This window comes from Lepidochelys olivacea (genome assembly GCF_965140295.1).
Source record: "Lepidochelys olivacea isolate rLepOli2 genome assembly, chromosome: 15".
Classification (NCBI taxonomy): Eukaryota; Metazoa; Chordata; order Testudines; family Cheloniidae; genus Lepidochelys; species Lepidochelys olivacea.
The window spans coordinates 19,549,880-19,565,485 of NC_140425.1; the positions used below are offsets into that span (position 1 = coordinate 19,549,880).

A 15,606-nucleotide genomic window follows, 5' to 3' on the forward strand; every position below is an offset into this window, starting at 1 on the left:
GGTTGCGGGGCACTAGTTTTCTTCAGAAGCAATCAACTACTCCTAGGTAGCTAAAATGGCAAGGAGAAGTTTAAGGGAATTAAACACCTAGCAGAGTCAAATATGCAGTTACTGTTGTACTAAACTTGAAGATTTAGATTTGTGTTTTAAACAAGCATTTAATATTTATATCTACTACAGTTAGTACGTCAAATTTTTAATATGGGGAGCTGCTTCGGCAGGAAGATGCAGTCAGTTTGTGAGCAGAAATCTACTTTCCTTTCAGTCATTTTATAAAATCCAGTCAATCAATGTTAATTTTGTTGCTTATATTTGCTTTTCCCCGCCCTGAGGTAGAAAAACAGTTTGCAGCAAGATAGTTGTCTGGCCTGATCTCACTTATCAAAACATTTGAAATATTCTAATAAATTCTAACAAACACATAGTTTGTCAAAAAGATAGAATGTATCCTCTGGATAAAATGTAAACAATTAAAGGGGAAAGGTGACAAGACACAAGCTAATGGAGTCACTTAACGCATCCAAGCAGTTGTAACATCAGCATTGAAAGGAATAGCTGACTGGCAATTTCAAAAAATTCATGGCCTTTCTGGAAATGTATGATGTTAAATCTCATATGGCACTCTTAGAAAATGAATTACAAAAAATGCTATAGCAACTAATGAGTTTAAGGATGAAATTACCTCATTGAAAGAACAGCCAACAATAAAAAAAAAGCAAAATGATCTGAAATATAGATTTAGAAACAATCTTTGCACATTAGGCATTGCCAAAGGAAATAACGTAATTAGTTTTCTTCAGAAGCTGGTCCCAGACATTGTAATTGGGGTCTCTGTTCCCAAACTTGATACAGAAAGGCTGTCAGGCAAAAAAGGTGGGAAAATAACTCAGGGGGAAAAGGCGGGAAAATCACCCAGGCACATTCTCTTTGAACTGCTAAAATGCAATGATACTGAAAGCAGGGGAATAAGCAAACAGTCCCTGTGCTGCATTTTTTTCCCCCAAGAGGACAGACAGCATGAAATAAGACATCTTTCCAGAAAAGTTTTGTCAGGAAGCATAAATAAAAGGCTTGATTGCAGTTTGGTGGTGATCCTCTTCTCACAGAGCAAACTCCCCCAATTCCCACTTCAAAAAGAAAAAAAATCCAAAAGCACTAGTTTAAGCCATCTAAACTAAAGCCCCCATTTAAAAGTTGAAAACTACTGCCCTAACAATTACAGAGTGTGTTTTTTTACTAGTATAGCCAACTCACTATTTATTATTCATAGCCAAAGACCAACCTCATTGACTTTAAGGGGAGCAGGATCTCACCTTAGGTGTAAATTACTGAGGCCTAGATGGCTCAAGAACTGAAATGGAAACTACCCACTCACTGACTGAAGTCCAACCCACAGTGAGGATGATATCAAGAGTAACAATGACTGTAAGTGCTTCGTAGACAGATGTGAACACTGTAAAACCTACATTAAATGTTGCTCTTTTCTTTCACACCACTTCATAAGGTACTCCCTCCACAATGGATAAGCAGGGTAAAGCACAGCTGCTTGCATGATCCTACAGCTGTTCAAGTGACAGGACTTCACCCTGGCAAGACCAAAAATTGACTGCTTCCTTTTGAATTGAGTTAGAGACAAGACAGTCTATGCTAAAATAGAGTACAGAGTACTTCAACCCACCAATGCTGGTAGAACATCTAAAGCAGTTACAGGTCTGAATGACTACAGGTCTCTTGTTCTTACAGGTCACAGAGCAGGATTATACTTTCACTTTATATTGCTTAAAGTGTGGGTTTTAATGTTTTTTCAATTTAGTTTGAAGAACAAATGACAGCTGGCTTAAAAAACAGCAGTAAGGATTAGCTACAATATTAAAGGATTTCAATGTCCATCTTAGTGTGAGAACTGTTAAGAATTCAGACATGCTAAGATCCTAACTCATAAAAACTTGAAACTATAACAAGTTTGGCTGGCTTTACTATTTTCACCAAATAGTCAAATGAAGTCTGGTGTGAATAAAATTTTTCCAAGTTGGTAAGTATGCAACTTCCTACAGCAGACTTAAGTTCTCCATCTGTAGTAGCCATTCAGAATCTTTGCATGTGTACATATAAACTAGACTATCTAGATTGTCTTTTAACACTGCAATATTCATTTTCTATAGCCTGCTGTTAAATGTTATTCTAGTACTGTCAGCAGTTTTAGAATGACAGTGATCACAGTATCTAGATACTCTTGCATGAAGTTAGAAGAAAATCCAGTTCTACAAAAGGTAGAAAAACTCTTTGCTCCTGTCCCTTGTATTGAATTTTTCTTATTTAAAACAAAAGTTAAGTACAATGGAGCTGGCTTGAAGTACAGCTCATTTGTTATAAATCCTGCAGAGAGACTGGAGATCCTTTGCAAATTTATCTTGACAGGTATATAAGGGAGGCTAAGCCAGATCTCTCACATGCCACAGACAAGGACTCCCTCCAGGTAATACCTTATACTCAGTTATCATGAGTTCCAGTCTGGTATCTTGTTGTAAAAACTCAGTAACTTTCAAGTGATGAGCAACATGACTGAGCATTAGAAGGTGATGTGTACAACATCATCTATGCACAGTTTGTGGTGAGGAGAGATTAAACAGCACAGATGAAATGGAAACAGACAGCTTAAATGGGTAATTTTTTTAATAACTTTTTAGTCCAGGAAATCACAAAAAGAATTGGAAGAACTGCACTCCACCTTCTTTATAAAAGAACTTTCTCATAGAGGGAGACTGTATCTTATTCACCACTACATTAAACCCTATCATAATCACCCTTGTTTTCACAACATCTATTCTACAAGGTTCCATGCTCTGCTCCCAAATGTCTCTTATGAAGAGGGTGGGGGTGTGCTTTAGATAGGTTAAAAATATGGTGCACCTTTACAGTATTTAAACAATTACACCAAGTATAGTTTATACAGTTATCACATTATCTAAATATCACCTGGCAACCATACATTTTAAAAGGACTAATGTATAAGAGTATGTAATACCCATGACAGATGCTCTTAGTTACTTAAGAGCATATAAAGATCAGGATTTATTCACCCTCCCCATTTGCAAGTTAATCTCTCAGCTCTTCCAAGTACAATATAATCACAAAAAACTTCTCATTCCATTGCACTACTTCAACCCCCTATGCATAGAAAGCCATATTTATTCTCTATGGGTGGGGGGGAAGAGAGGGGTACATAAAAGGTATATAAGGAACCTCTACTATACAGGTAGTTTGGATGTCAAGTATTTGAGATTGTTGCAGATTTTTAAGATGTCACATAATACGTCCCAACAGCTTGTGCAGGTGCAAGAGAAGTTGTACATAGGGTTGTAGATGTTATTCTTAATCCACAAAAAATTCAGCACATTAGGGACTTGAACATTAGCATAGTGACAAGTCTATGCTAAAAGCCAATGTGGGGCATGGAAAGTAGTGAGTGAGAATGCAAAGCACATTTCTACATGTAATGTGCAAAGGGTCTCTTTCCACAAATACATGCAATTTGCTTACATGCACAGCCAGAGTTGAAATTGAGACCAAACAGCTGGGAATGGCTGTCCTGAGAAGATATAATAACCATTAAAAAAATCAACTTTCTAAACATAAAATATGAATACAGATGCAATAGAACATTGTTAGTAATAGTAAAAGGTAGAAACAACGTTTTGTTAACAAGTTTCAAGTATTATTCCAGATCTGATTTCAACCCTACTCACAGGAGGAAATGCCCAGAGATTAGGAAGAGAAGTCCACACCCAAGTGTACTTTTAACAGCATTATGGATATTACCAACAGATCCATCATTGCTGCAGCTACTTTTAAAATAAAAATATGAACAGAAATCCATTATTTTTAATTAGCATTTATATTAACATGTGCAGTATTGTATTTTTTTAATTAACTAACAGATACAATGTGCTACACCACCCCGTGCTGCACGATAACACATAGCATAGAGTATAAACCTTGCTTGCAAAATAAGGCATACCTAAAACACGATATATACAGAGGTAACTTTGTACGCTTTCCTCCCATTCTATTTTGCTCTCCTGGGTATGATACTTATGAAAAGCTGGTCCAAATCAAGCATGTGAACATTAGTTGCCAGACGACTAGGAAATATTTATGACTACATCACATTTTTATGATCTCAGGAAATGTTCTGAACATAATTAAGGAAAAAATAGAGGAGTGAAAAATTAAGTCTACATACTCAACATGTTAGAGATACCAGTGTCCCCCTTAAAATCTCCCCCACATCAAAAGAATTTCTCCATATTGCTAAAGTTCATCTGCAGTGGACCTTTTCATAGGTAACATTTGTTCTTTCTTGTAAATCTGTTATATTCTGTTGAAGTGGCAGCCTTTCTACGCTTTTACCAATGTGCACATGCTAGAGCACAGCTGCAAGATAAAACTACACATGCCTAGCTAACATACGATATCACACCAAAAAATACATTAAAAAAATTGCACCAACTTGTCTTACTGTCTGCTCTATGTCAATAATGGTTTAGTTTGATAGAAAATTGCTAAACAGTTATTAAAAGCAGACGCTTGTTCATAAGCAATTACTATCCCAAATTTGAGTCTGATTTGTAAATATTTGTGCAAATGTTTGTGATATCTAATTCTAATGGTAAAAACACATCAATACTACTAAACTAAAAGAAAAAATGCTTTCCTGTATAGCATTCCTGCAAAGCACTGTTCTGATCTGAGGCTGTAAGCTGAAGCTGTTGTTTGTTTAATGAATAGGGGGAAAAATTAACAAAAACACAATTCTGATGAACATATACCAGATCACCTTCTTGTTTTGTGAAAGTGAACTTTAATAGATTTCCATCCCAACTGCAATGCTAATGACAAGATAGAAGTGGACAAGTCTGAACATGTGTTGAGTTTCCTCCTTTGATATTAAGTTACTGGTACAGAGCATTTCCATTTTAATAAATGTTTCTCTTATTTTCAGACACATTTAGTGCAAATACACTCCTCACTGATTATTCTTAGGTCCTCCAATGTATGGCTGCTATTACTTGATTTGAGTATAGTGAAATAGTAACACTGTAATAATGAGGATGGAATGCAATGCTTGTCAGATTTTCTTTCAAGAGGTTCTCACTTACTCATATATAACTGTTAAACTCTACAAATTAAAAAGGTCACACCAGAGTACCTGATGAAAAAGTTATTGACTCCCTGCTGTGAGGGAATAATGAAAATCCCCTGATAATATTTCCTATATGATCAGTATTTCAGGCTTTCATCCCCTTTCTACAGACTACAAATATTCAGACAGCTTCAATTTCAGAAAGTTCAGTTCTTGAAACGTGTTTGTTCACAAATGTGATTGAATTTCCTGAAATAAAAACAAAAAAAAAGTTTAAAATTGCTCTGAGAAGTACAACACCATGAAAGAGTCAAACCTGCTTTAGGATATTTTAAAGTCAAACAAAAGTTTAAAGCAGCACATATACATATTAATGCTATCAGAACCTGAAGACATTGCGGCCTGTTATTTTAGGCTGAAGCCTACCCTCCATAAAGTTTTTCATAATAGAATTCTCAGTATTTTTTCTACCCAACAACTGTTAATTACATTATGTACACTGAAAACCTGTTAACTGCATTCCTCTCTACCACTGCATACTTTAAATCCAGGAGCCAATTAAAACAGGACACATAAGCAGAATTAATCTTGACCTGACAGACGCTGGTAATTTTCAGCAGTCAGCTGAAAGTCATTGGGAAGAGAGAGTGAGAGTATGAGAGTCACTGGGAACTGAAGTTGTTAGACAACCTTCAGGACATGTTAATCTGGCTAATAAATAAATTTCAACAAACATTCTTCGATTTCTGAGATCCAAGACGAGTTTGGAATCTATTTCTGGAAATAAAGGAGAGTGGAAAACTCTCTCACTTTAGGGAAGAAGGATGCATCCTCCCAAGTGACTTGGGTTCCATGGAAGTGGCATACTGATCATCCTGGATTAAACAGGTAATACAGAATTCTATAAATGTACTACTTTCTTACTGTCAAGCACTTGTCTGTTCTTGGGTTCTCCCTGATGGGTTCAGTGCCCCAAAATGTATTTAAGGCACAAGTTGAGAGTTGAGCGTGTAGAGGTTTGCAGGAGATGGAGTAGTAGGCCTGAGGCTCTCAGCCCTCTTATTTAATAAGAATCTGGTCTCAAACCCACACCAGTTAGCAGAAGGCGATGGGTCCTCATGCAGAAGGCGATGGATGATGCAACAGTGGTGTGTCAGGACTGTTTTGTTTCATGGGTTTCTGGAACTAGAAGAAGCTTGTCCAAAGTTGTACAGCTAATGCTTGAAGAAAGAGCACTGAATCATTACTAAAGCTTCCTTCAATTCCTATTCCAGAGGGATACAAAAAACCCAACTGCAATCTGAATAGGAAAGTTTGGCAGTTGTTTGGACAGTGAATCAGCTCCCAAGTGCATCAAACAACAAAATGCCCCCTAGCAACAATAATGCAGCCCAGTACTACAGATAACTCTTGCAGAAATATATCAAAGCACCCAAACTAAATGTATGAGAAAGAGAAAGAAAATTAGATTTTGCAGAATATACTCCACAAACTTCACCCTTGGAAGAGACTGGTGGATGAACATTTTTAATGTCTAATGATCTGGCTATATAAGCTGCACAGATGGATGATTTTCAGACCACAATAGTCTGAATTAAAGTAAAATTATGATAACTGCATAGTCTTCTCAGAGAATTAGATAGAGCAGGACCTTCCGCTCATTAAAGCGATCTCTCAGTAGAGGGAAAGTGACAGCTCCTTTTTAGGAGCTGAGAACATGGATCATTATTGGTCAAGTGAGGAACGGTATTTCTGCCTCCCCTTACCCTGCTTAATGGAGTCAATCAATTCTGAGCTAAGCACGCTGTTAAGTCCTTTAACTTTTGGCCAAATTTAGGCTTGGGCATGAGAGCAACTCCTCTGAATATAGTGGAGCTACACAGGTTTATGCTAAGTCTGAATCCGGCCCTTTGTGGGGAAAAAAGATCTTTTTGATTCTACAGATAGGCATTTCTAACTTCTAGTTAGTTCTTTTGCATGACCATGTACCTTAAGAGGCCTGAGACTGTCCTCCGCTAACTGACTGACTGGAGTCTCTTTTTCTAACAAAAGAAGATATGATCAAGAAATTCTCACCCAGCTGACTAGTGTTTAAAGGAATCAAACTCTTTTTAAAGATATCAGACATGCAGTCTTATGCAGCTGCCAGTGGGTGACTTGCATAAGGTCTGTCTTTCACACGTGGATTTGGAGTCTATATTCCCTAGAATTGTTAGACACTTGAAAAGTGAAGGATTCCCCTCCTCTCTTCAAGCTTAATTCTTCATTTTCACCAGGAGCCCAAGTTGAACTAGTCCAGGGAATGAAACTCTTGGAGCCACTCTGGCGACAAGGAATGGCAGGCCACGTCAGACTCCTAAGGCTACAGGTTCTCAACCTGTTTCCAACAGGGAGATGTCAGATAACCACTTTCAACGAGAGTAATCTTGTCCTCAGATGCATCCCAGTATCCTTGGAATCCCATGGCACTTCAAAATAGGGACCAGAACAGGGTTTACGCAGTGCATCTGAGGAGAACCCAGGCACAAAGAACTTCGAAAGTCTGATTCCGTGGGAAGTGATGTCTGGGCTTGGGAAGTCAGGATCAAAACTGTGCCAAATTTGGCTATTTCAGTTCACAGGTGCTTGTGTGACCCGTTTCCTTTGTTTCCACATGGATGGGGCTCTAACTTCAAGTTTCAGGTTTGTACAAAATCTTTACATATCATGTGGTTTCTACCCGGAACCATAAATCAGAGCAGGCTCACTTGAAACTGGACCAACAGATGTTCCACAGTCCTTGAACCTGGCATAAATTTCAATTCTAGAACAGAAACCAGGCAAAATCATGCAGTTTTGGTTTGTGCTGCAAAAAATAGTTTCTCAGAGTTCTAGACAGGACCCACTACTTGAGAACTACTCCATTAAGTCTGAATTTTTGATAGTTTTAAGTTCAAGCTTAAAAAAACCCAAAAAAACCAACTCACATAGCATGGTGTGCTTTAACCTGAGTCCGGCAATTGCGCCCCCAGTAACAATCAGGACGTGATGTGACAGTCACTGTAAAATAAACCACCATAATATCACATTTATTGCATAAAGTAATGAATAAAGATGTAGCAGATGACAAAAATCAATGTAGCTGAAATACATTAGGATCCACTGCTGTAAATGGCTTTGCTTAGGTGTTGCTGGGGACAGAAAAGACCTCCTTTTGCAAGAAGCTGCTTTAAGTTATACCAGTTTCCTGTCATTTTTACAAAATACATATTGAAGCACAGAAAAACCCATCACGTATTGGGGGCAAACATGGACCAGCCCTCTGCATAATGACTTGATCCTGCACCATTGAAGCCACTTGGAGTTTTGCCACTGACTTCAGTGGAAACAGGATCGGGCCTTAAATACATAAGACATCATGCACCAGTTACGGTTTAGATATACTTCAAAACAGAACATGAGAAAAATATGTAGTGATTATTTTTGCTTCTGTAGTTTTGCCACAGAATGAATGTAAAGCTGAGCAGTCAAACGTGCCTCCCTAAGCAGATAAAATGTTACTTATAAAAATTAAACACACTAGGCTGGCCCGTCTGCCCCATGCTGTGCTGAAACTCGCAGCAGCATGCTTAGCAGGTAATTGAGTGGCGAAGCTGTTGCTAACAACAAGGACTGTTCGGAAAAAAAAGAGTTGCAGCACATAACTGAGTTAAAAGTAGATTAACAGAAGGGCTCATCTGCCCCCAATGGGCTGTTGACACATTGGAATTGAAGGAGATACAATTGCCCCTACTATCTTATAATGAAGCTCTATACTGCTCAACAGGTTTACAATGCATGTTGGAATGAATTATTGTAACCAATAAACGACATCAGCCAATATAATTGATATCGTTCAGAAAATATCAGCACCTGATTTGCATTTAAATGTGCAAAGAATTTATGATAGCTAAATTATAGTCAACAGCTAGTTGTTCTTATATATTATGCTTTACTTCTGAAGTGTTTTAGTATGCACTTTTGTCCTCAAATATTTAAAATTTTTAAAAAAACAACAAGCCATATTGGAGGCAAAGAATCCCCTATGAAGATTTTGGCACTAGCCACTCTTTGAACTGGTAACACACAAACTTTACAACAACTCATGAGTAAGATAACCAACCTAAGACCTCACTCCTGCAAAGGGAACCACCAACTACCCACAACGGGACTACACCTAGGTGTAAGGACCTGCATGGGAGGATCCATTTAACTGAAAGAGGTTTGACTCGGCGTTCACAGGCCTTCACAGTCATGGGACCAAATTAATTTTTCCCCATTCCTCACCTGGCAATTCAGCAGCAGGAATATTCTGCCTATACTGGTAGGCAAGCTCTCGGAAGCTGCGGAGGCCACAACAATAACAAAGCACTGTGTTCCCAGTAATTCTGTAATCTGGAGAACAAGTCAATTTGTACACAGCATTAATTTAAATCTCATTTAATCTAATGTCTCAAAAAAATGCAATGACCACTCTGAGCATGTACACAGACATCTTAGGAAAGCAGGATGTGTTTAGCGCAATCCACTATTACTTACTGAAATGCATCCCACTCAAAATAAAGATAAGAATGAAGAGACATACCTGACAGCATAAAAACTTCTCTTTGAAGAGCTAAGAGACTTTCATTTAACATGTTTTTCCATGTAAAACCCCTGGATGCCAGGTAATCCTGCAATAAGGAATTTAAAAATGTATATTTAGAACAGGCTAAGAGATATCAATGTAACAAAAATGTAAGTCTAAACAGGTTTTCAAAATGCATTTCATTCTATATTTTTAATCCAAATTATTGATATTTCTTTAACCTGACTACCAATATTACCATTGTCAGATCACCGATACTTAAAGTCAGTACTCTATGTTCACCGTGACCCTTCTCCCACAAAGACTAACATAGGTATTTAGCTTTAAGCATTCAAGTAGTCCCACTGCAGGTAAGTGTGTGTGTAAGACTTCACAGGATTGAAGCCTAATTGAGCAAGGTGAGGTCCTGGTTCATTAGAGTCAACAGCAAAACTTTCATTGATTTCAACGGGGCCAGGATTTTACCCAGTGTCCTTAGCTAAAGACAACATGGATTATGGTCAGGTACATAATATTTGGCATATACTTTAAGTTAAAATTAACTCAAGTGGAGGAAAAAATTGTAATACGCCTACTTTTCTTTGTAGATTTTTTCCCATTATTAATCTTTTGGACATTACACCTCTTAATAGACCTTAGGAACTGGTTTTCTTAGCAAGTCATCATTTATATGTATAAAGCGTAACACCTGTTTGCTAGATGCATCTGAATTCCAGAATGTGTCTTTCAGTCATTTAATTTTAACGTGATTTCTTGGAGGGCTCAGGATAGCTTGAAGGGAATTCTAGTTCAAATCTCTACACTTCCTCTGGCACTGAAACTGAAATGGCGAAAAGATGACCCAAAAATAAATACAATACTTCCGGCTGGCCATTTGCTCAGTGAGGTAAGTTTTATACTTGGTCACCTCTGCTGAAAGCTGAAGGACTATTCAGTTTGCCTTTCAGAGACCCACTGGTGGCACACCTAAAACTGCCAGCCAGGACACAGCCCTATTGTAAAGATCACCACATGCAACATTGCTAGTGAACACCCTTCCCCCCACCCCTCTTGCAGAAAGGATGTTTAGTAACATTAGTTTAGTGCTGGTGCAGAGCAGATAACACAGTGACACCTTGAGCCAAAATCCATTACAATTCATCATCCAGGAATGGAGTGCACTTTAGGCTTGACAGACTACAATATAAAATCCCTATGTGTGTCTGTGTGTGTACAGGTATGTATACATAAACACACACTAGATATTAATTACACTCCACTGCGTGAACACTGTGTATTTATACACAATCTAAGCATATATGTTATTTCATGCCACTGGCCTGCTGGGTGACTTTGGGAAAGCCACTTCATCTTAGTTTCCCCATCTGTAAAATGGGAATACTATCACACTACATCAGAGTAAGGTATTATTATATACAGCAGAAACCTGACTCATTAACAGCTCAGAGCAGTTACTGTCCATTGTGTCTTCTCCTGCACTCTTCTCAAAGAGATGTACCAACATGAAAGGCTGAACACATTCCTGATGTCTTTATTCAGTCTTCTAAACTCACTTTGTCTTTGAAAATAATATTTGTCTGAGTAAGAGTTAATGGATTAAGCGAATGGTGTTAAAGTGATGTTGAGTGTGGGGGTGAGGATGGAGTGATTAAATGTAAAACAAAATATAACTCATGGAATTTCAGTTAAAGAATGTTAGTTGTGCCTAGCATCACAATGTTAGTTGTGCCTACTGGCATCTCCAGACAGTGAATGAACAAACATCACTCAGTTGCTGCCGGACCTACACACAATGGGATGGATAAAGGAGAAGAGTATCTCCTTCTGGATTTCTTGCCTTAAACACCTTGTATGTCACAATCTCAATGTTACATGTTCTCTTGCTCATATCCAACACATAGTGATTTTTAAACATACCTTTAGAATATCCGACTCATAATGGTTGTTGTTTAGGATTCCATCTAAACACTTGTCACCAAGATTTATTTCTGTTAAGAAGAGGAGAAATTATCTTTGTTTTGCAATTTCTAAATAAGTTTTTCTTCTGTAACAAAGATGGATGTTTATGAACACAGTATATGAGTTTATGCAAACACATATTGAAGCATATCATATAACATCCCAACTTTAGGAACTGATCCAAGATTAGGTACTAAGCACCCCACTACTCATTACAGTCCACAGGGGCCACTGTTTCTCAGCATCTATTAACAATACAATAACCCATTAATTGTGACACATTTTAACGGTATAGTCTAAACGTTTTTGAAGTGGGTAAGGGTCTTCTCTAACATTTTAAGATCTGGCTCTCACTGTTCTTATGCTAATCTGAACTACAATGTTACATTGACATTAAAAAATTAAGCTTGGTAAAATCCAGGTAACCGAGACACTATTGTATGCAAAGTGGCTATAGCTGATACAGTGATTCTCCTGCCATACCACAGAATGGTGCCAAGCAGCCAAAACATGCCATCCGAGTGCAGCCCCAATACAAATGACAGAACGGCTGTAGACAAACTGTGCCTGTGAACACAAAGAAAAGCTACGATCAACCCAAGGCAATCACCACTGTCCAGGTATATTGGTCTTACAAAGCAGCACAATAACCCAAAGCTCATAGGATTTTACACAAAACACTGCTCCGCTGTACAACTAACATGACATAAATGGTGGCTATATGAGAAATGTTACAATACAAAAAAAAAAGAAAAAGAAAAAAAAATCAGTCAGCTAATGCATTTTGCTGCATCACTATGACAACGAAGATATAAGTCTTTCCATCCACGCTATAGTTGAAAAATGCTAATATATTTCAAAACAATTTGCATTAATTGTGCGTATAGTACAGATATAGGAGAAAACAACCTCCCCTTCCCCCTGCTTAACTAAACCCCACAGAAGCAGGAAGACCCTTTCTTACTGTAACAGCACATGATCTGATATAGTCAGAATGTCTTTCAAGACCTAGGATTAACAATAAGAATTAAATTTGTTTTTAGGACAATAAAGTTTACTCACATTGCTGAGGGGCAATATTGGGATTCTGTTCATGCTCTGCTCTTCGGTCTGGCATTGGCTGAAAACAGCACGTGCATATTACATGACTTCCTTGAGAAGGACAGACATACTCCTGGACAGCTAGATTGAAATAAATAAAACCCCGAAGAGTTATATAATATGGGACCACAGTACCAATGAGTGTTAGACACATACATCAGCATCCAAAGAGCTGAGGAACTTGACACTTAAGCAATATCACTAAAGTTTTTAGAAGGCTATACGGAAAAATAGGGAAATTGGCATTAAGGCTTCTAAACAATACACCCTTTTACACTATTAAATGACAAAAAACTTTTATTCAATACAGGGAAATAGCTTAAGAAGTAAAAGAACCAATTGCTCCTAAACAGTGTATTTTGGGCAACACAGCTGTAAGTTCTCTTTAGTTTTCTGCTTGTACATTTGAGTACATACCTCTCTCATTACACATATACATGCAGACTCTACAGTTGACAAATCAAAACCAATGAATGATTTTTTTGAAACAGGAGAAAAAGCTTGATGACCTTTTGATACCACTTTGCTTTTGATGAAACCTTCAATTATTCAGATTATCCAGCAGCAGCAAAATCAAGACGGTCAACCCATGAAGAATGGAGAACAATTTCAGATGACCCTAATCAGTTGATGTTCTACAATTTATTCCCCTCCCTGGGAAATCCAGATAAACCCTAGTAGTTAGTGGATTACTTATTACTCTGACTAGAGTCATCTACACTCACCCTGTATGCACTACAAATCCTGTAAGCTTTTGAACCCACAGCACTGATAACTCCAATATGGAGTGTTGTAAATCTGCTTTTGTAGCAGTGGTTTGCCCTTTGCTGAAATTCACAAAGACACAGATTATTCTATACTCCCACAAGGGTGACAGAAAATGTTCCACTCAGCTAGAACGGATAGCTATTTAAAAGACAGAGCACACAGTATTTGTTAAATAAACAGGAAAGGCTTGACTTATCCCCCAGTAACCTAGGAAAATCATCTTCATATCTCAAGACTCTAAGAAAGATGCCAACTTTCACAACTCCCCAAGAAAGTGTCCTTTCCTCATAAGTGACATGTATTTCTTAGTGTCCCAGTACCACGTTAACAACAAGCTTTTCATCACACTGACTTGCAGGAAAGTCGGCAGACGTCGATGGTGCATCTCCCAGTGCTTGCAATCCTCCTGCTTCCCCCTCTTGGCCTGGGCAAGGAAGTGGCTGAATGGAGTGTCGCCGATATCCTGGGCACTGTCTGCACACTATATAAGGCTGACTGAAAGGACAGACACAATCAGGTTACTGGATTTTATACATATATTGTTTCCAGAGTGGATTCAACTAGCTATTTGTTTCTGTTTTTATAAAATGTTAGCCTAAACCCAGTAGATAAAATCTGGATAGGGATGCTTACACATTCAGCAACATAGAGCAGTGAAGCTAAGTATTGCACTCCTAGTTCCTTTCAAATTAGAAAGGGTAAAATAAAAAGGCCACAATTATTTCAGAAGCATTTAAAGTTTTTTAGTTCCAGAAGTGAGTACAAGTAGCCCTAGATTGTTGTAATTTACACTGAGCCCACAAGTGTGCTGGATGCTTTCCAAGACCTACAAATGACACAATGCTTGCCTTGGCTTCCAATCCAAGAAGGCGTAGGATGGAGGAAAAGGAGGACAAAAAGTTACAACAGTATGTGGTGATTTAGGGCCAGATCCACCATTCTGTTCCACTCCATCCCCTTTGGCACCAGAAACTTGGCTTAGCCAACCAGCTGGGAATCCTCCTTGTATCTGGGAATCCTTCAGTAAAGCACTCGCTGCTCATCACCACCCACTACTGGACCTCTGGTGGAGAGGGAATGCCAGGGCAGAAGGTAGCATGGCTGGAGTTATACTCTGGTGATCTTGGGCTGCTTTAGCTTGTGCCAAGACCTGGATCAGCTCCCTGCTGCCTCTATAAATAAGCACTTTATCAGTTTTGAGATTATTATAGAGGTTCCAAAACAAACTTGAAAACAAAAATAAATCAAAACTGAACCCTGACAATGTTCATGAAAACATACTGCCAGGGCTTCAAAATGTGGGATGCAATAAAGATTAAACCCCAGTTTTGCAAACGGCTGCAGCTAACACAGTGCTCTAGCCTGGTTTGAGACTGCCAGCGCTCAGACCCAAACAAAGCTAAGCCAATGCACATACCTGATATCTGAGGATTCACTATCTACATCCGACAGTTCCAGCAGATCCTCAGAACTTCCTTCTTCATCAGAAAATGACCTTCGCACCTTAGGCTGCAGCATGTCTTGAGTGATTTTGTTTCTAGCATCCATACTACGTACATCCTCTTCATTACGACACTTATCTGCAAAAGAAACACAAATATGAACGTGAAGAAAAAAATAGCTGTAAATCACCAAATCGACTACTCCAGAGCAAAATCATCTCCATCGCCTTGCAAGTTTTTAAACAATGTACACAGTATTTATGAACATGTGACTACAGTAGTTGTAGCTATGTAAAACAACCTAGAACGTTCGTGTATCTGACATTTTATAAACTCACAAGCGTAAGACTGAAGCCCGTAATTCATAATTCTCGTTCCAGCTCTGCCAGTGGCAGTGTATGATCTTGGGTAAGTCAGTTAGGATGAAATTTGCAGGAGTGGGTGCTTAAAGTTCACAGCATCCTTAACATTTGTTAAGTGCCTTTAGGTCTAGTATTATAAAAAGGTTCCTGTAATAAACTGCTTTCTTTTTCTCTTATGGCAACATGAGAGCAACAGGCAAAATAGAAAGATAGGCAAAGAAGGTT

General features: G+C 38.3%; 1 protein-coding gene across 3 annotated transcripts in view; it reads right to left on the bottom strand.

Annotated features, from left to right (window-relative positions):
* Nucleotides 1–2,655: 2,655 nt before the first annotated feature.
* Nucleotides 2,656–15,606, bottom strand: part of CHFR (checkpoint with forkhead and ring finger domains) — a 30,183-nt gene continuing 17,232 nt past the window's right edge. For all 3 annotated transcript variants that reach the window (XM_084648697.1, XM_084648698.1, XM_084648699.1), the window contains exons 10-18: nt 14,995–15,157; nt 13,930–14,072; nt 12,771–12,890; nt 12,192–12,275; nt 11,667–11,737; nt 9,747–9,834; nt 9,449–9,556; nt 8,110–8,182; nt 2,656–5,392 (exon numbers count right to left, since the gene is read on the bottom strand). In XM_084648697.1, the coding sequence (XP_084504823.1) occupies nt 5,350–5,392; nt 8,110–8,182; nt 9,449–9,556; nt 9,747–9,834; nt 11,667–11,737; nt 12,192–12,275; nt 12,771–12,890; nt 13,930–14,072; nt 14,995–15,157 (893 nt within the window). In that variant the 3' untranslated portion in view covers nt 2,656–5,349. The remainder of the gene's footprint in view (nt 5,393–8,109; nt 8,183–9,448; nt 9,557–9,746; nt 9,835–11,666; nt 11,738–12,191; nt 12,276–12,770; nt 12,891–13,929; nt 14,073–14,994; nt 15,158–15,606) is intronic.